At 35.7% G+C, this 18,134-nt stretch overlaps 4 protein-coding genes across 4 annotated transcripts; 1 reads left to right on the top strand and 3 right to left on the bottom strand.

The window, feature by feature from the left end:
• Positions 1-9,595: 9,595 nt before the first annotated feature.
• Positions 9,596-11,270, bottom strand: LOC117898403. Its single transcript, XM_034807764.1, has 2 exons — positions 9,731-11,270; positions 9,596-9,666 (listed from the first exon to the last, which is right to left on the bottom strand). Exon 1 carries the CDS (start codon positions 11,161-11,163, stop codon positions 9,748-9,750), a length of 1,416 nt encoding a protein of 471 aa, XP_034663655.1. The 5' UTR covers positions 11,164-11,270; the 3' UTR covers positions 9,596-9,666; positions 9,731-9,747.
• Positions 11,271-13,691: 2,421 nt separating this feature from the next.
• On the bottom strand, positions 13,692-15,351 carry LOC117898933. Its single transcript, XM_034808642.1, has 3 exons — positions 15,211-15,351; positions 14,509-15,145; positions 13,692-14,447 (listed from the first exon to the last, which is right to left on the bottom strand). Exons 1-3 carry the CDS (start codon positions 15,264-15,266, stop codon positions 13,692-13,694), a joined length of 1,449 nt encoding a protein of 482 aa, XP_034664533.1. The 5' UTR covers positions 15,267-15,351.
• A 652-nt stretch (positions 15,352-16,003) lies between these two features.
• On the top strand, positions 16,004-17,147 carry LOC117896334 (40S ribosomal protein S20). Its single transcript, XM_034804574.1, has 4 exons — positions 16,004-16,144; positions 16,289-16,444; positions 16,672-16,761; positions 17,008-17,147. Exons 1-4 carry the CDS (start codon positions 16,142-16,144, stop codon positions 17,119-17,121), a joined length of 363 nt encoding a protein of 120 aa, XP_034660465.1. The 5' UTR covers positions 16,004-16,141; the 3' UTR covers positions 17,122-17,147.
• A 30-nt stretch (positions 17,148-17,177) lies between these two features.
• On the bottom strand, positions 17,178-18,066 carry LOC117896333 (calmodulin-like protein 4). Its single transcript, XM_034804573.1, has 4 exons — positions 17,971-18,066; positions 17,820-17,850; positions 17,694-17,758; positions 17,178-17,635 (listed from the first exon to the last, which is right to left on the bottom strand). The coding sequence occupies exons 1-4, from the start codon at positions 17,971-17,973 to the stop codon at positions 17,285-17,287; spliced, it is 450 nt and encodes a 149-aa protein (XP_034660464.1). The 5' UTR covers positions 17,974-18,066; the 3' UTR covers positions 17,178-17,284.
• Positions 18,067-18,134: the final 68 nt, after the last annotated feature.

Raw genomic sequence — 18,134 nt, 5'->3', positions numbered from 1 at the left:
TGATTTTCGATGAGCATTTAAAAATCCTGGAAAACCTCATGCTTATTTTGGAGGATCTGGAGGAAAAGGAGCTCCAATACTCCAAGTTCGGGTTTCACTATAAGCTGTGCCCCTGGAGCGACGACGATGCTACCGATGGACCTGATACATGCCTTTGTCATACGTTACCGGCAAAGAAAGCCCAAGCTATAGACCTTATGCTTAAATATTATAGATTAAATAACAGAATGAATCCCACTCCAAAAAATAAAATATTTACTTGAAAATATAAATACGTTGTTTTTTTTTTTTAAAGCTAATTTTTTAAACATTTTCATTATTAGCTTATCATTATAATTTAAATCATTTTTCTTAAATTGTTTTAAAAAAAAATTTAAGGTTTTCTTTTTGCTTTTAAAAATTCCATATAGGATACAGTAATGACCACATGTACTTGAAAAATATCCTTGAAGTAGTTGTTTATTGAATGTAAACTTTAATGAATTATTCCTTAATAATTTTAAAAATTCTTTCTTCTGAGGATATTGACCATAGGAGTCAAAAAATTCAGCTGAATGCTTACTATCAAAGTAAAATGCAACCCAATGCGTTCCTGGACGGTTTGAAGAATCTGTGTTAGCTATTATTAAAAAGCAGGATATTTAGAAATTACTTTTGGGAGCCTATCAGAGGGATAAACGCCTTTAAAAATTGTTTTTGTTTTTGAATGCTTGGAGAGCAAATTATCGATTTGCAATGTATTCATTTTACAGAAGAACACGTATATTTCGATGTTTATCAATATCAATCATTGAGTCATATTCACAGTACACCAGACAAGTAACTGCTTCTGTAAGAGGCTCAGAAAAACGTCCTTCAATTCGGATGGATCCTTGAGAAATCAAATTTGAGCATACAGTTGAATTATGATGATCTGCAGTTAAGTCAAATGCTAATATAAAACTGTTTTTATCAAACATTTCCTTTGTGATTTGCAAGCCTCGATCATAATGTCTTATGCCACTTGATCTGAATAACATATTATATCCTCTAGAGCTTTGAGCATTTTCGGAATTCGAGAAATCAAATTCAAGTGCCTGCGATGGTACTTGCACACCATTTACCATTAGATTAAAGCGTTGAATTTTAAAATGATCAAAGTTGAATGGATTTAATGTCCGATTTCCTGAATAAGAAACTAGGAAGCTGTCCAATAACTGCGTTGTCAATTGATAGCGTATTATTTCCTGGATATATTGTAAATGATTTTACTTGAACTTTGCTGTATGGATAAATGGCATTTTTAGTTTGTAAAACATGATGATGGGCCAATAAAATGCTTGGATTAATAGTTATGTGATTCATGAAAAGTTGCGCTTCCAATATCTTAAGACTTGACTCAGTATCAGTTTCCATCAAATAAAATGCTGTTTTTTCAATGTTAAAAGTTATCCTCAAATCAACATTATTTATGAGTAATTTTGGCTGATTAAATATATCTCCATGAACTTTTCCGAACAGTTCAACCTTATTACTGTTTTGAAATATATTTTTAGAGCAGAATGTTCCCATCGGTGTTAACATATTGACCAGATATTAATTTTCCATAATTAGGATAATACCCTTGAGTAGCTAAGTGACTTTCACTGGCATCACTGCCATAGTTTAAAATCGTTTGCAAATACGATCTATAATGATAGTTATTATCGCTCTGAGAAACCAATATATTATTTAAGTAGACTGATGAACTTCTGAACATTGAATGCAAAATATTATTAACTACTCCAACATTGTTTCCTTCAATGACACCATTATCATTTTTTCTTAGCTGTACAACAAGTCTTAAGTAAACACTTGACAGGTCTCTATATGTTTCACCATTTCCTAAGCACACGAATTCAATTGAAGAAGCACTGTCCAACGATGCTATGGGGTTGTATGAAACTTCTTCAGTTCTCAGAATAGAACTTTGTGTGGGATGTGGTTCAAACAGATCCAATTCGCTTTTCATACATTCTATATGGGTGGTCATTTTGATTTCGAAAAAATATTTTTATGTTTAATTTCTTGGATGATTTTTTTCTTTATTGATCTCGACTGCGTATGTTTGCGTCCTTGTTTAGATGATAAATGAGCTCGTTTTTCCTAGACCTTCCCTTTTTATTCTTTTTACCTTCACCATTTTGGAATCGTGTAAATTTATTTATTGCTTTATTTGATAGATTTTGCAGTGCAATTTTGCTTTGTTCTTGGATAATGTTTCTTAAAGGTTTTCGACCAAACTCATTTATTACAGCCTTTCCAGTTTCAGAGGCTTGATTTTTAATAGCGTTTATCCCCGAAAGGAATAGTGGTTTTATATAATTAAAAAAGACCACTAAAGAAATTTCCAATTCTCTACCTTGTTGGATAACTCTGGGTGTCACATATAGACTTCCTATATGATTTAACCCACCACCGCATTGATTTAAATAATATTGTTGATAAGATCTCGTCATGATGACTATTTCTACTCTGAACTAATTAAGATTTGTACTGTTTTATTTATAGCATTTCGATTCGTTTTCTGAAGTGTAGAGTAATAAATATTGGAACTGTTGAAGATTCAAATGGTACTTTATATCCTTTGGAATCAGTAATTAATATTGAAATTTCCTTTGGTGACCATATTTCAATAGGATAATATTCAATATTTTTGAATTGTATGAGTTGCTCTTTTCCATTGAAATATAATACTCGAAGACATCGGGGTCTCTTGTTTCCAACACATCTTGGCTTAATAATGTCAGTGTAAACAAAAATTAATCCATTTTCAAAAACTTCAGACTCAATTGATTCATTTTCATATCTAAATGTTTCCCCATTTACTAAGCTAATAACGAATTCTGTTGTTTCTGCAGACATAATCGATGAATTATTATGATTGTCTGGTGCACATTTATTAAGATATAAGTCTGTGATTCCAACTTCCCATTCGTCATTCATGTTTTCAGGAATATTTACAATGTTTGTAAATGCACACTTAACGTTATCATTAAAGACATTTAATGAATCATTACTGAGTAATGTAACGAAAAACTGTGTTGTAAATGTCATTTTGGTTTTATGTTCTTCTCCGTTTATTAATTGTAGGAAACCCAATTAATTTTGTTTTTCAATTTGCAAAGGTTCTCTGTTTCTAACAGATCTACTCAACTTTTCCCGTCCGCTTACGTATTTCAAGTCTTGTAATGGTTTTTGTTCACTTTTATCCCTCTTAAGTTTTGCTCTTAGTTTTTGCTGCTTATCGGTAAGCTTTACTTTAGACACTGCTTGTATTTTTGATACTTGAGTGTCTACAAATGGAGTATCTAAAAATGATGTGTCCTTTTACTTTACGTTTATTATGCGTTGACTTAAAAGTTTTTCAGGCATTAAATCTTCATCGTCGCTGAGATTAGGTAAATCATGGGACTCATTATCTATTGAGAGTTCCTTTTTTGATTAACATTATTTTTATTGTAAAGAATATCAGTTGTTGGCATTACATCAAACCCGACTGAGTCGTCTTGTGTTTGTGTTCCAGTGGTTTTAGATGATGGATGTGATGTTTTTAGACTAGGTCGTACATCCATTGTCTTATTTCTTTTTTTTTTGATAGTAACACAATTCTTGACGTATTTTGATCCATTTATTATAGTCACTAGTTTTCTTATCATTTAAAATAGGTAAAAATGTTATATTTATTAAATCGTTTTCATTTCCACCTTTTATTAGTTTTTGATAAGCATTCGGACGCATTAAAATTACTTTGCTTAATTGATGCGTATTTCTAAGCATTGTTTAATATTTTTCCAAAAATCCCCGAGAGAGCAATGAACTGATTAGAATTGGTAAAAATCCTCCCTTTTGGATTAGAACTTTTCTCTTGGAATTGATTGAACGTTTTGGACATGAAATATAACGTAATGCATTTTTATACTTTTTGAGAGCATATAGTTGAGATTTTGATATCTTATGATTTCCTTGTAATGTGTTCAACACTATTTCCACTAATGCTTTCACCAACTCAATATCACAATTACCTATAATTGCATTTCGAAGTTTGTGGTTGGCCCTTTTGAGCACATACAATAAATGTTTGTTCGCTTTCAATCGATTTAGATTCTTTTTGTAAACCATTTTCATCAGCAAAGCAAATGGTGTACACAGAATTAAAAATATCTGTTCGAAATCTCAGGAGATCATTTATTCCCTGAGTAAGGTCAATAAGTAAATAACCATGTGGCTCATCTGTGACCTCCTTATATATTCTAAATAGCTCCTGAGAGTTCTCAGGATAAATTTGTCTTGCCAAGCATTGAAATTGCAGTTTATCTCTGGGGTTTTTGAATGCAACGATGTATTTTGTGTTTAGAGAAATATCTCGCGTATGTGATGATTTATGAAAGATGTTTTGTGTAACTACTATTACAGATAAGTTCCTGTGGTGAGATCCTCTCGTGAAAAGCTCGCATACATTTTTATTAAATGCCCCCATCATCAAGTCATCTAATATTAAAAGAATGGGTTCATTCGCTTCATTTTCAATTTGTTCAGGAATTCCTTTATAGTATTCGATGTTATTGAAATTTGGCTTAGCGTGTTCCTCACCATAACACCACAGTATTCGATCAATTGAAATACTTAGCATTTCATTCCTATTGTTTATTAAATTTTCTAAAAACGTTGTCTTTCCAGACCCTGAAGGACCACAAATTAGCATTGTAAAAGGATGTATAAATTGTTTAAACATAGCTGATGTTTTTTTTAATAAGTTTTATTTATTGAAAATTTATATAATATTTTCTATCCTTTAAAACAATTTATTTAGGTTTCTCCTGATCGCGTTTTTGTGACAGTTCTTTTCGTAATGAGTATCAGAACCGCAATAATTGCAGTAAACAAGTTCTGTGTATCCTCTGTTGCGTTGATCACTTCCAAACATACGCTTAAAGAAGTCCATTTTAAACAACTACTTTATGCAAGCGCTTATTCCATACTGGGATTTTATATTCTATACATATGTTTCACCATTACAGTATACATCATAGTTCGAATTTTCCAAGAAAACAAAAAGCTTGAATACATTATTTAGTGCACATCTAAGAGGAACTTTTTTGTGAATTCTACAGTTGGTATAATAATTTGGAAATAAGGTCAGACTTTTTTCCTATATCAATATCAATAATGGTATTTGTTAAATACTTAGACAAGAACTTCTTCTTAATTCCACCACGTACTATTACGGTGCTAAATCTGTTAAGTGGTGATAGTATTTCACCTAAACTTAAATACGATATTTCACCATCTGACCAGTCCAATCCATTTATGGTCTGACGGTGCATGTTCTGCTGTTTAATCATTTCATGATCCAATTCATTTAGATGATATGGTGGTTTGAAATGAAAGAAGTTTGGCGTTACTGATCCGGTTTGCATAAACGCCAATTCTTTAATAAAAAGTTGTTTATTATTCCCAAAGAGATATTGAAAATCAACTATCACGCTTGAATTCCTGTCGATCGAGTTCATGTCGGCTTAAGATTTTTTAAGAAACTGAATGAATCAGTGATATCTTTCCCCTTTATATACCACCCAATTCCGCAAGAGTTCTTAGTTTAAAAAAAATCATTCAACCCTAATGGACACGCTGCAATCAAAAAGAATTAGGTCCACCAGAAAGAAGCAAGACCACGAAGTCATTTTCGGGCTCGAATATTATGTAGTACATAATTTAAAACTAAAATGCGGCTTTTCAACTACACGAAAATTCACACCAATGATCTGGATGCAACAAAGCAAAAACAATTTCATTGGACTGGACAAAGATGAATGGATGCAGTTGATTACCTACAAGGAGTATATTCAATTAAAACTTGATCAGTATGATTTCTTGATGCCTGATACAATTATAGATCATCCCCTATTGACCACTATTAAATGTAATTTTAGATTCAGAAAATCCGATAAGCAGTATGTTTTTATAATAAATCAGTTTGGAAATAAGATTGAATTTGATAGCGAGTCCTGGAGATCATTTTAAGATTAGGTATATTTTTTTACAACATTTTTTATGTTGGAATACGATACTTAAACAACAAATTACATTCCTGTACTATAATAATATTATTCCTAAATGTGCTGCTTTACAAAAATTTGATATTCAACTCTCTGACTTGGATGGTACTTATGATAAAAATGTTCAAATAGATTTAACGCGTTTATGCTTTGAAATTTCAAAAAAAAAATGTATATTCAAATAAAACACGATGTTCTTGAGTATAATCAATCACTTTTGAATACGCAATCATCCAGAAACAATAATAAAAAATAAAAATAAAAATGAGTAAGCAACAAGTTGTGAATGAAATACATAAGCCTGCCAGAAAAAAACTTTTATCCGACGTAAATTCGTTCAGATGGGCATTAATGATACTTGGCAAATCGACTTAGTTGAAATGATACCCTATTGTAAGGAAAATAAAGGATTTAGATATTTGCTAACCGTGATTGATACATTCTCAAAGTATGCATATGCAGCTCCCGTTAAGTCGAAAACAGCATTAGATGTGCTATCAGCAATGAAAAAAAAATATTAAAACTATCTAACCATAAACCTAAAAATATTCAATCTGATCAAGGAAAGGAGTTTTTAATGCATCCTTCACTGAGCTTATGAAAACAAATAACATAAACCATTACCATACATATACACACCTAAAAGCATCTATTTGCGAGCGTTTTAATAGAACATTAAAAAATCGTATGTGGAAAATGTTTAGTATGCAGGGAAATCATACCTGGATTCATAACTTGAAAGATCTAGTGAATGATTACAATAATTCATATCATCGAACCATAAAAATGAATCCTGTAGATGTCAACAAACAAAATGAGGAGTTTATATTGAAAACAGCTTATAATATTTGCAAGGTTTTCCCTAAACATAAGTTTTCCATTGGTGATCCTGTTAGAATAAGTAAATATAAGGGTATTTTTTTACAAAGGGATATGAACCTAACTGGACAACCGAGGTTTTAAAATTTCAAAAGTAAAGTCTACCAGTCCAGCAACATATGAACTGGAAGACTATATGGGGGAAATGATTAAAGGATCATTTTATGAACAAGAACTTCAAAAAGTGAAAGATGAAAATGCTTTCTTAGTGGAAAAATAATCCGACGAAAGAAGGATCAAGTTTTTGTTAAATGGTTAGGGTTTGATGAAACACATAATTCCTGGATAGATAAAAAAAGTATATTAAAATAATTGAATAGAAAGAAAACATTTTTTTTTTCTCGTTTTATTTTTTAATATACAAAATAGTTTAAAAAACATATTTATAAATATTTATAATTTAAATTTTTCTATAATATATGCTCATTATTACTAGGATCTATAATATTTACAATTTCAAAGTGATTATGTGCTAACGTTGAAATATTATCGGATAATATAAATCTTTTGTCATCCTTATAATTTAGACTTATCTTATTTACAATTTCAGTGTAAATTTTATGACCTCTACTTCTGATTACTCTCTGCTGTCCATAATATGTTTTTTTATGTTTAATGCATTCAATATACTGAGCATGTGATAATCTTTTAACTACCGACTTTTTACTCCTTTAATCTTTTTGACGTTATGGTCAGTGCTATTATCTTTGGCAACTAAATAAGAGTATGCTTTCGCTTTTAACCCTGCAAATGAGGTCATTATTCGACCCGCATTTTCGTCTTTCATTAATCCTAGTTCTTTGTTATTGGCCCGATTTATCCCGAAAATGTTTGACTCTTGGTAATTTGAGGTATCAAAGCGACTAGGATTGTCTTTAATTAATTGATAAAAATCTTCTTTTGATGATATAATAAATGAATCTGTATCCATGTAGAGTATTTTTGATGATGGGCATTTTATAGAATGAAAATTATAGAAATAGTCATACATTAACCATTTTGAAAGTTCTAGTACACAAACTCCAATGTATATGGGTTTATCATAGAAAATTCTTGATTTAGTGGACTCAATGGCAGCTAAATTTTCACCAAAGATTTCAACACTGTGAAAATTATGTCTAGCTATGCGTTGTCTAAACCCTGCGGAATTTTGTCTTGAATTATAATGTTTAATTAATGCGACCTCACGTCGCTTTTCTACATTCTCCATCGTTTTACCGTAGACAGCATTAACCATTAATTTATAAAAGTTTATCTCAAACTCATTCTTAGCTACTTTTCTATGGGATGTATTTAGATCAATATAGGGTTTAAGCCAACATGATTGCTTAAAAGATAATACTCGCGATATTTTTTTCTAAAATCATCCCTTGTTCTATGCATAACTGTAACTGTTTTATATGTAATATATAATTCTTTTTATCAGATAAGTCCGCTATCAATTTTGATTGTTTTCCGCCTGGAGGAATCTTGTTTTCGGGGCAGAATGGTAAACTATTATGTTTATTGTGTATAGAATCAGGATATTTCAGATCTACTTCTAAGATGTATCCTACATCCCCGCAAGCAGATATACTTAGAGCGTTGAAAGATTGAATTTCATCGTTACTTAGAAATTTGAAATTGGAATACGGAAGTGGCTGACTCATTGCCCAACCATATAAATTGTTAGCATCAATGTACGCTAGATAGTTTATAGGTTCACTAGCCCTGAATCTTTCATTTAAATATTTATTATTTGCCGTAGCTAACCGTTGAGTGCATTGAGTTAACCCTCCGCGTACTGAAGTTTTCAAAAAGTTATATATATCAGGATCACTAACTAGCTCCAATTCTATCTTTGTATATTTAAGCATTGCATCCCATGAAACAGAAGGAGCAGTAACATAATTTATTGGGTCTAACTTATATATTCGTGAGCAAATACTCCTAAAGTTTTCAAACACATCAGCAAGAATTAAAACATCGCTTTCTAAGTATAATTTCAAATAATCTCGAATACTGCAGCAATTAAATGTTCTCCAAACCTTCAGAGCAAAATTATAGTCTTCTAAACTACACTCCTCATCACTCAGTGAGTTGAAAAAAAATTCTCTCGAAGGTAGTTGGGGTTCATCAAATTTGTTAAAGCTATCTAAATATTCATATGGAAATACTCCTTTTCGCCTTAGCATATCAAATTTTTCCCCTTGATACTTGTTTTTAAAATTTTAAAATTTGATGGATCCATATAACTAGCAAGTTTTTCTAAGCTCGAATTTAAAAAATCTATTTGAATCTATGTATCTTATTTTATAATGTTGATGATTTGAAAAATCAATCTCAACAATTTGAGTTAGCGCAATGTATAACTCTTTGTTACACGGTATGGGCTTAAGTTCATCTTTTATTGATGTTACAAATAAATGAATATCATAACGAGACAAGTTATGAAAAACTACCGGAAAAAAAGGATCGCTTAGTTTAAATGTTTGCTTACAAACCTTATGAATAGGACCTACATATTGGCCTGTGAATTGGTTAAAAAACTTCTCCCGGTCGTCAGTCGAAATGGGCTCATCACAGGCATAGCACTCTCCATGTTCCTGATAGTCCTCATCCCAAATGTTGAACTCGTAGATTGGTTTTTTAGCGGATAACCAGTACTTCTCATAAAGTCCCATGGTTTTCGATCGAAGCACTTGGCAGAATTGATCGATACAATCTGGTCCTGAAATAGCGTAAATCTTAATGTTTTAACTGTTTTACTACCTTTAGATTATGATAATATTTACCTTCATATGTCCACATCTCATTTAAAATGATGATTATAGTTATGTACAACATAAAATGACACTGCACATGCCGTATGCTTCTGAGCCATAGTGGTAGATGATTTTAAGGGATCATTCAGATTCCTATGAAAACTTTCCAATACAGCTTCGATATCAGCATAAATGACCACAGGGGGAGATAGTTTTTTGATGAAACTTTTAAAAACCGTTTTGGTATTTGGAGTAGGATATTGTGCAGCAACTTTTCCGCACTCTTTATTGTCATGGGTGGTATTTGTGGTAGTATAAAATTGTAAACAATTTTCACAAAAATATGCAGAGCAATGGGATTTATTATGTTGAGAATAGCATAATTTTTTCATGCACGTTATATAGGCATAATGCATCATTTGCAAAGAGTCATTATTAATTCCTAATAGGTTGATGTGATGTCCTCGAATTCCTTTAGTCCTCACTGTTGGTCCTACTACGTTCTTTCCATTGTCATCGATTTCATACACATTTATGCTAATATTAGGATTGGATAATTCAAATCTCTTTATTCCTTTGTTTGTGATTGGAAACTCAATCCCAGAAAAATCCAGTCTCACTCCGTCATAGCAAATTATGTCTTGTCTGATGTCTATCATTCGATAATATGAAGGGTTTGTTAACTTATCTCGCGCTTTTTTTTTTTTTTGGTTTGCAGTTGAGAATGTAGTGCTCAAGTGCCGCCTATATGCAAATGATGCTAAAATTGACCACTTGAAGCAATAATCATCTTCATTTTTAACATTTATTAATGCATTTCGAGATTTTATTTTATTGGGAGCTGGTATAAATCTATTTACAGCGATATGCTCCAATTTAATTATTGTCAGCTCAAAATATTCAAATTTTTTTATTGCCCAACCTGAATCCTTCTCCTGGAATTCACTACTTAGAGTGATTAAAAGGTCAACGGCCTCATTTAGATGTTCATCAATCTCATCATTTGCATATATAGACTTATATGATGTCACGAAATGCTTCATCGTTTCCGATAAGGTTTCATCATCTGTTTGTTTGACATACAGTCCATATACTTTTAGATTGAACTTAGCCGACCCGTACTCACTCATACAGTAACGCACTAATTTGGTTAAGTCCGCTTTGCAATCATTATAAAATTCTTTTAAATCGAGCCGGTCACTTTTATCAGAGCGAACACGATATGATTTTAACGGAAATCGTGACTCTGTTGAAATTACGATAACATTTTCATTATCTTCGAGTTGCGCTGCTGTTGCATTCTTATGTTTCTCTGACATTATATGACGCATTTCCCTGGACGTTGGGTAACTTTCACCGCAAGTTGTACAGGTGATAGTGGGTTTTTCAATAGAAGTCTCCAATCTACGACGTTTTGATGCGCCTGACGTTGATGCTTCTTGATCGCTTGACCCTTTGGTCATAAGTACTTCAAAAGCATTTAAACGGTTCGAGCATTCCTCATAATGAGCATACCATTCTTTTAATTTAAAGGACTTAGAGCATTGATCACACACAATTTTAGATTCCATTTTAGTTTTTTTTATTTTATTTTTTTTTGTATCACTAACCACTTGCAACCACTTTCACTATTAGAATAGGACTAAGGGATTTGTGCATCCATGAGGTTCTATTTATCTGGCACTCACTTGACCGTTGAATGAACAAAGGTTCTGTTATCTTTTCCAAACCTGTTTCAAAAACCTCCCCGGCATTCTACCTAAAATCTACTTCTTCTTTTTGTGGAATCCTCTATTAGAAAAAACCATGTTGGAAACGAATCCTATGAGTCTCTTGTTAGAGTGAAATTTGCACCAATCAAAGTAAAAAAAAACTATCCATTGAAAATAAATATTGTTTTAAATTTATATTGTATTTATTATATATTATTTGTAGAAAAATACATAAATTAATTGTATTAAACATAAATAAGAATATTATTAAAATTTCGTTTCGGCTCTTTCTACCGCAGCTATTAAATCGGCATTATCTTCGTCGCGAAGAAGTTCCTCGAATCGTTTTTTGCCCCTTCGTCATTATCATCGACCAAATCGAATATACTGTCATCATCCGGGAAGTTGAATGTTTGAATTTCGTCAATCGGAGCAGCAGTCATTAGGTCATCGAGACTATCATCCCATACAATATCACTTAAGACGTTCCCTTGCATTATATATTCTTGCGTTTTAATTCCGAATATCTGCGAAAGGTCCACGGAGTCGGGCTGGGTGTCCAGATCTATAGCTGCCTCAGGTTGCGAGTTTATAAAAATAATTTCGAGGTCGTCCATCTCAGTTTAGAATCCAATAGTTTATGATAAGGCTTGTAGCTGTGAGTAGCTATTATATGGGCATGTGACTATAGGACAGTGTTAGGCATACACACAGACAAAAGAAATGATAACGAAAGTAAACGAACAGTCTAGGGTCTAGGATGTCCTTTTACAGAGAAAAAAAACCATAAAAAACGAAAAGAGATAAACGTCCCATAAATTAAATAGTGCCGCAGATTCATTTGAAAGGGACGGGATGAAACACTTGCTTGAGGGATGTTTGACCAGATTCATTTGAAAGGGGCTGGATGAAACACTTGCTTGAGGGATGTTTGAATCGTTGTAGGGACCCAAATCACATAAGCAGGGAGAGAGGATAGTTGTTTGATGCTTGTAGGTAACCAATCATATAAGCAGAGAGAGATGGATAGTTGTTTGATGGTTGCTGTCCAGGATTATTGATCATGGATTTTTGACAAAGTTAGTTCACATTTTGTCCGCTAGGGGGCGCCACAAAAGTAGTAGGGATTTAGGGGATTGGTTTAGACTCGCCACAAAGTAGCATTCGATATAGGAGTGTAGTATATTTACTATAAGTCGAATTAATTAATTTTTGTCTTCTCATCCTTTATGACTCCATCCTTGTTGTGAGCTCTTACCATGCAATATTTCCATATGCTTGGCTAAATATTAGATCCAGAAAGCATTTACATATATTCACAATGTAATGTTAATAAATATCCTAAAAGTATGTATTTTAGCATGATCATGTAAGTAACAGATCCTATAAGAATTTATTTCTTAATAGGAATGTTAATGGTAGTAACGATCCTTGCTAAGCAGAATATCCCATAGCAGGCAACACTAGCGCCAAGTAGTGAGAATGCACTCGAATATCGAGATCATAAACCACTTTCACCGATGTGGAGCCCCCTTGTGTCAATTTACTCGAATATCGCGTTCATGAACCACTTTTCCGATGTGGCGCCCCCTGGTGAGAATTTTACCTTGGGTACCAACCCCTAAATCCCTACTACTTTTGTGGCGCCCCTAGCGGACAAAATGTGAACTAACTTTGTCAAAAATCCATGATCAATAATCCTGGACAGCAACCATCAAACAACTATCCATCTCTCTCTGCTTATATGATTGGTTACCTACAAGCATCAAACAACTATCCCTCTCTCCCTGCTTATGTGATTTGGGTCCCTACAACGATTCAAACATCCCTCAAGCAAGTGTTTCATCCAGCCCCTTTCAAATGAATCTGGTCAAACATCCCTCAAGCAAGTGTTTCATCCCGTCCCTTTCAAATGAATCTGCGGCACTATTTAATTTATGGGACGTTTATCTCTTTTCGTTTTTTATGGTTTTTTTTCTGTAAAAGGACATCCTAGACCCTAGACTGTTCGTTTACTTTCGTTATCATTTCTTTTGTCTGTGTGTATGCCTAACACTGTCCTATAGTCACATGCCCATATAATAGCTACTCGCATCTAACTGAGAATTATAAATCGAATATAAAAATCGAGGAATTGGATTACCTTGCCATGTCAACCAACGGGTGTTTATTTACCCGCGAATTTTAAGAAACTTTTCCTGCTGTATGAGTAAGGACAATAATTAATTCATCTGAGTAGGCTTCAATTAGCTGGACAATTTAATTCTCTCAAAAATATTCTACGCATCCGAAGAGGACCATTCGTTGGTCTCATCGTTGGAGGTCACTCGTCTCTGCCATGCCAATGAGCCTTTGGATGAGCAAATGGAGGGCAGGCGGGCATCATCATCTGATGCTGATGAGCCCGTGGAGAGTACTGATACCGCATCCGAAGTGTCTTCGCAGCTGCTTGGCACACTGGTGGTGGACGTCTCCGACAACTGTGAAGTTTGCGACGATGTGGAGCTATGGATATATGGCACTGCGACCGACAGATCGCCCTCCGAGCCCGAACAGATGAGGCACTCCGGTTCGTCCACACAGCGAATGCAGTCTTCGATGTTGGTTTTGTCATTTTGCAGCATAAACATGTAGTTCGTGAACTCCTCCCACGACACAAAGGACATGTTCGGAATGGTTGCGCAGACAGGGCGATGGTACGCGCAGCGCTTGTCCACCGTCCAACAGCGAGAGCGAAGGGGCTTCATGTGGGACACTGCAAGCCTTTCCTTCAGACAGTCCGGCTGCTTCAAACTGATCGTGAAAAGCCTGCTGTAGAACATGGCATCGGCTAGGATCTTCTTGAAGTCGGGCAGCCATATGAACACATCCAGGATGTCCCCGAACGGACCGGTGTGCGGTCGATCCGACAACGTCAACTTCCTGAGCATGAGGACGGAGATAAACCCAAAGCGAATGCTCTGCAGGACCTTGCCAACGCTGTCACGACGCAGGGGCCACTTGTATCTCAGCCAGCACAAGCCGCCATACAAAATCTTACAACGAATAAAGTAAAATGTCAATGAATATTCAGAGCTGACTAAATGCAAAACCCACTTCCATTTCGGAGTTGACTGCCAAACGGTCCGACTTCAGCAGCAGCGAAACTTGCACCTCACTGAGCTTCAGGAACTGATTGGAGGAGAAGATGACCAGCGTGGACTTGCATATGCGGGAGACCAGAACCTCGTGCAGCTCCTCCATGTCCTGCATCTCGCGCGACTTGCACAGCATCTTGAAGGCAGCGTATTCAGTTAGATTATTTTTGTCCAGCTGCTTCCACATCTCGTCGACCAGTTCTGGAATGCCCAGGAAGCTAGCCGCTCTAAAGAGTTTAAGGTCAAAGGTCTCAGCAACGCTGCTATCGCCATGCATCCAGCGGAATATTTTATCGAATGCTTCGGATGACAGTTCTGGTGCCTGAATGCTTAGACTGCCCTTTTTCATGTCCTCCTTCAGACGTTTCGAAAACAGGGAAAGAACCAAGTCGTGGCACGGGAAGCTCACCCCGTCCACGTTCACAATGGTCGAAGGATTACTTTTTATGTGCTCCACGGCCACGTCCACCAAGCGATTCTTGTTCGCAAGCTTAATTGGTGTTTCATTGCGTTTTTCATTCGACTTTTCATACTCGGCCGTGTGCCTTTTAAATGCCACCAGTTGCTCTGCAATTTTGGTATTGCCGGGGTCAAGGCTGCCAGGATAAGCCACAATTAAACACATATATTGCCTGTAATCAAGTCAAGAGTTTCAACTTACGCGGTATGTTTGTGTGGTACTATTTTCCAGTCCTTTGATTTCTTTGGCTTAAACATGTTTTAATTGTTATTTCTTCTTGTATTTACAGATGTGTGTGCGTGTTGTGTTGAATACAATTTGGGAAGCAACTGCTTTAAAAAAGTTTGTTAAAATGTCAAAAAATTCATATGTGAACTTTGATAATTTGCAAAGAAACTTGAAGAAAGTAAGGAACGGAAAAAAGGAAAACAGTTATTTTAAATAAAGGCGCGTATTTCTGTGCTCGTTCTGAGCGTCTGATGTGGTAAGCGTCTGTCAGAGTCCCAGTTCAGATTTCTAAGGGCGAATATAAAAAATATATACGGATAATGATCCGGTGTTCCTTAGCAAAAGAAAGGAGTAATTACATTGTATAAAACCGGAGTCTAGCCCCAATTATGTTGTAAGGATAGAAGAGCTGCCCGCCAAACCACTCATAGCTTATTATAATATTTACCAATTTCCCTCTTCCTTTCAGAAAAGGAATACAAATTTATTTCTCTTTTTTGTTGCGCTATTTTTCAAATTGTTTCTTGATTCCTTTCGCAACCAGTGCTGCTGGTTCGACCGATACATGTTCTATAGCAACAATCTTCTGTAAGTATGTCTTGATGCTACAATTCAATATCTTAATGCTACAAAATAATTTTACATATACAAAATACTAATTGCTCCCGGCCATAAGCCCTTTGCGCTAATTTGGCGGAAACAGTATGTAGAAAATGTGTAGTAGTAGTGTAGTAAATAATATACATATCGATGTATCAATATAATATCAACCCTGTGTATTAAGGGTCACACTGCCATTCGATGACACCGACCGCCCCTTCTTTTTTCAACGTGCAACCACACTGGTTCAGCGCTGCTCAAAATAAAAAGATTTGACTATCTCGACCAGAGAAATTGCTTAATAATGGTAAATATGAATGCTGTGGAATGCGAAAGATAGTTGCACGTAGTTGGCAGCTATTGAAAGTGCAAAATATGTAGAAGAGACTGACGCACGTGCTGCGGCATTCACCATAACCTCAAACTAATAAATGCCTTCCACATTCGACAGGCTGCTGCACCCAAGGACATTGAGAAGCCCCATGGCGGCGATTCTGCTTCAGTGCACCGCATCCGCATCACCCTGACCTCCAGGAACGTGCGTTCTCTGGAGAATGTGTGCCGTGACTTGATCAACGGTGCCAAGAACCAGAATCTGCGTGTCAAGGTGAGTGGCAGCCCCGTGGCACACCATGTGCATCCGCATTTACCTGGAGGCTCTGTGTTCCGCCAGACGCTTAGCCTAGTCTTTAATAAATGCAATAGAAAAATGCTTGAATCGGACATTATTTCCACATTGAATACCAACTGTGTGGGAGTATTATATGGTTCAAGCGACACGTGTATAAAATCATTTAGAAATATGTGGCTAATGGTGTTCCTTTTCTGTTTCAGGGCCCCGTACGCATGCCAACCAAGGTCCTGCGCATCACCACCCGTAAGACTCCTTGTGGTGAGGGTTCCAAGACCTGGGATCGTTTCCAGGTGAGTCATCACATAGACATTTACTTCCATATGAATGGGCAGATCTGATATCGTGGTTCGGTACTTAGCCTGCCGTTGTACAGTATCTCATTTGGTCGGCCCAGACTAAACGTGTTCTCATAGTCCTCTTTGCTGATATTCCTCACAATTTGGCTCTCCGAATTCTACAATTCCTTCATCTGAACAACTTCTTCAGCACTGCTGCGACCCATTACTAATTTGAATCTCCATTTCGTCCCCTTTCAGATGAGAATTCACAAGCGCATCATCGACTTGCATTCCCCATCTGAGATCGTCAAGAAGATCACGTCGATCAACATCGAGCCCGGCGTAGAGGTTGAGGTTACCATTGCCAACTAAGAACGGCTGATGTCCTTTTTCTACAAGTGAAGAAGTTTTCAAATAAAATCGAAAACTTTTCTTAAATATCTTCTGTGAACTTTATTGCAAGTGGTTTTTTGTGCGTGTTTTGTAGGGAAATGCATGTTTACTGGAATGTTTTCTAAGGCTCTGCCAGCATGGACTAATAGTAGTCTGGCACTGGGGCGCAAGCAATCTTGACAAAGTCTGCATACCGCACATTGGTATTGCTGTTGACATTAGCCTCGCGGAAGATATTGTCCACCTCGCGCACGGAGAGGCCTTCGCCCCAGTTTTGGAGCAGGTTTCGCAGCTGCCGGGCAGATATGGTGCCCTTGTTATGAGGATCGGCTGCCTTAAAGGCAGCAATGACCTCGTCCGGCAGACTCTCCACCTTGGAGTGCTGGTGCATGATGTCCAGAAAGTCGGCGAAGCTCATTTTTCCATTCTTCTGCTTCAAGTATGAAACCAGTTCCTGGATTGTCGGCGACAGACCCAGCGAACGCATGATTACCTAGAACGACGCATGGTAGTCACAAAAGTTCATGGTGTTGTGTATGAATACCGCTTACAGTTAGTTCGTCCAAATTGTTGATTTGGCCCGAACGGGCAAACAGATAAAAGCACTCGCGGAACTCTGCATAGAGATAAGAAATGTTTTCAGAATGAAATCATCAATTCGTCACAGCAATAATTACCATCAATATCCTGCTCCTTAAAGTAACGTGCCTGTTGACAATAATATGTATATATAGAAAGTTGCATTAAAAGAAATGGTTAATGGGGGCAGCCAAGTGGAAAGTGCAGTCGTAGAAAGCGATTCTGCCATTTTTAGTAGCCATAACTTACCATGTTGAAAAACTTTTTACCACGCTAAAAAATTAAACAAACCAACAATAAATAAGGTAAACACAACGGACGAAAAATATAAATAAAATAAAATTAAACGAAGCAAACAGGTAGTAGAAAAGTGTGACCCCACGCGATAACGAAAATACGTAATCGAGTATTTG

Source organism: Drosophila subobscura, chromosome O (genome assembly GCF_008121235.1).
Source record: "Drosophila subobscura isolate 14011-0131.10 chromosome O, UCBerk_Dsub_1.0, whole genome shotgun sequence".
Classification (NCBI taxonomy): Eukaryota; Metazoa; Arthropoda; class Insecta; order Diptera; family Drosophilidae; genus Drosophila; species Drosophila subobscura.
This window is presented reverse-complemented; position numbering and strand designations above follow the sequence as displayed.

What these genes read in the sequence shown, in the direction of transcription:
- LOC117898933 (XM_034808642.1), bottom strand. Translation starts at nt 15,266, where the DNA reads ATGTTTAAGCCAAAGAAATCAAAGGACTGGAAAATAGTACCACACAAA. An exon ending in GTACCACACAAACATACCGC is followed by an intron (nt 15,146 to 15,210) that starts GTAAGTTGAAAC and finishes TTATCCTGGCAG; the next exon opens with CCTTGACCCCGGCAATACCA. An exon ending in CAGTCAACTCCGAAATGGAA is followed by an intron (nt 14,448 to 14,508) that starts GTGGGTTTTGCA and finishes ATTCGTTGTAAG; the next exon opens with ATTTTGTATGGCGGCTTGTG.
- LOC117898403 (XM_034807764.1), bottom strand. Translation starts at nt 11,163, where the DNA reads ATGACCAAAGGGTCAAGCGATCAAGAAGCATCAACGTCAGGCGCATCA.
- LOC117896333 (XM_034804573.1), bottom strand. An exon ending in TAAGGAGCAGGATATTGATG is followed by an intron (nt 17,759 to 17,819) that starts GTAATTATTGCT and finishes ATCTCTATGCAG; the next exon opens with AGTTCCGCGAGTGCTTTTAT. An exon ending in ACAATTTGGACGAACTAACT is followed by an intron (nt 17,636 to 17,693) that starts GTAAGCGGTATT and finishes GCGTCGTTCTAG; the next exon opens with GTAATCATGCGTTCGCTGGG.
- LOC117896334 (XM_034804574.1), top strand. An exon ending in ACCAGAATCTGCGTGTCAAG is followed by an intron (nt 16,445 to 16,671) that starts GTGAGTGGCAGC and finishes TTTCTGTTTCAG; the next exon opens with GGCCCCGTACGCATGCCAAC. An exon ending in AGACCTGGGATCGTTTCCAG is followed by an intron (nt 16,762 to 17,007) that starts GTGAGTCATCAC and finishes GTCCCCTTTCAG; the next exon opens with ATGAGAATTCACAAGCGCAT.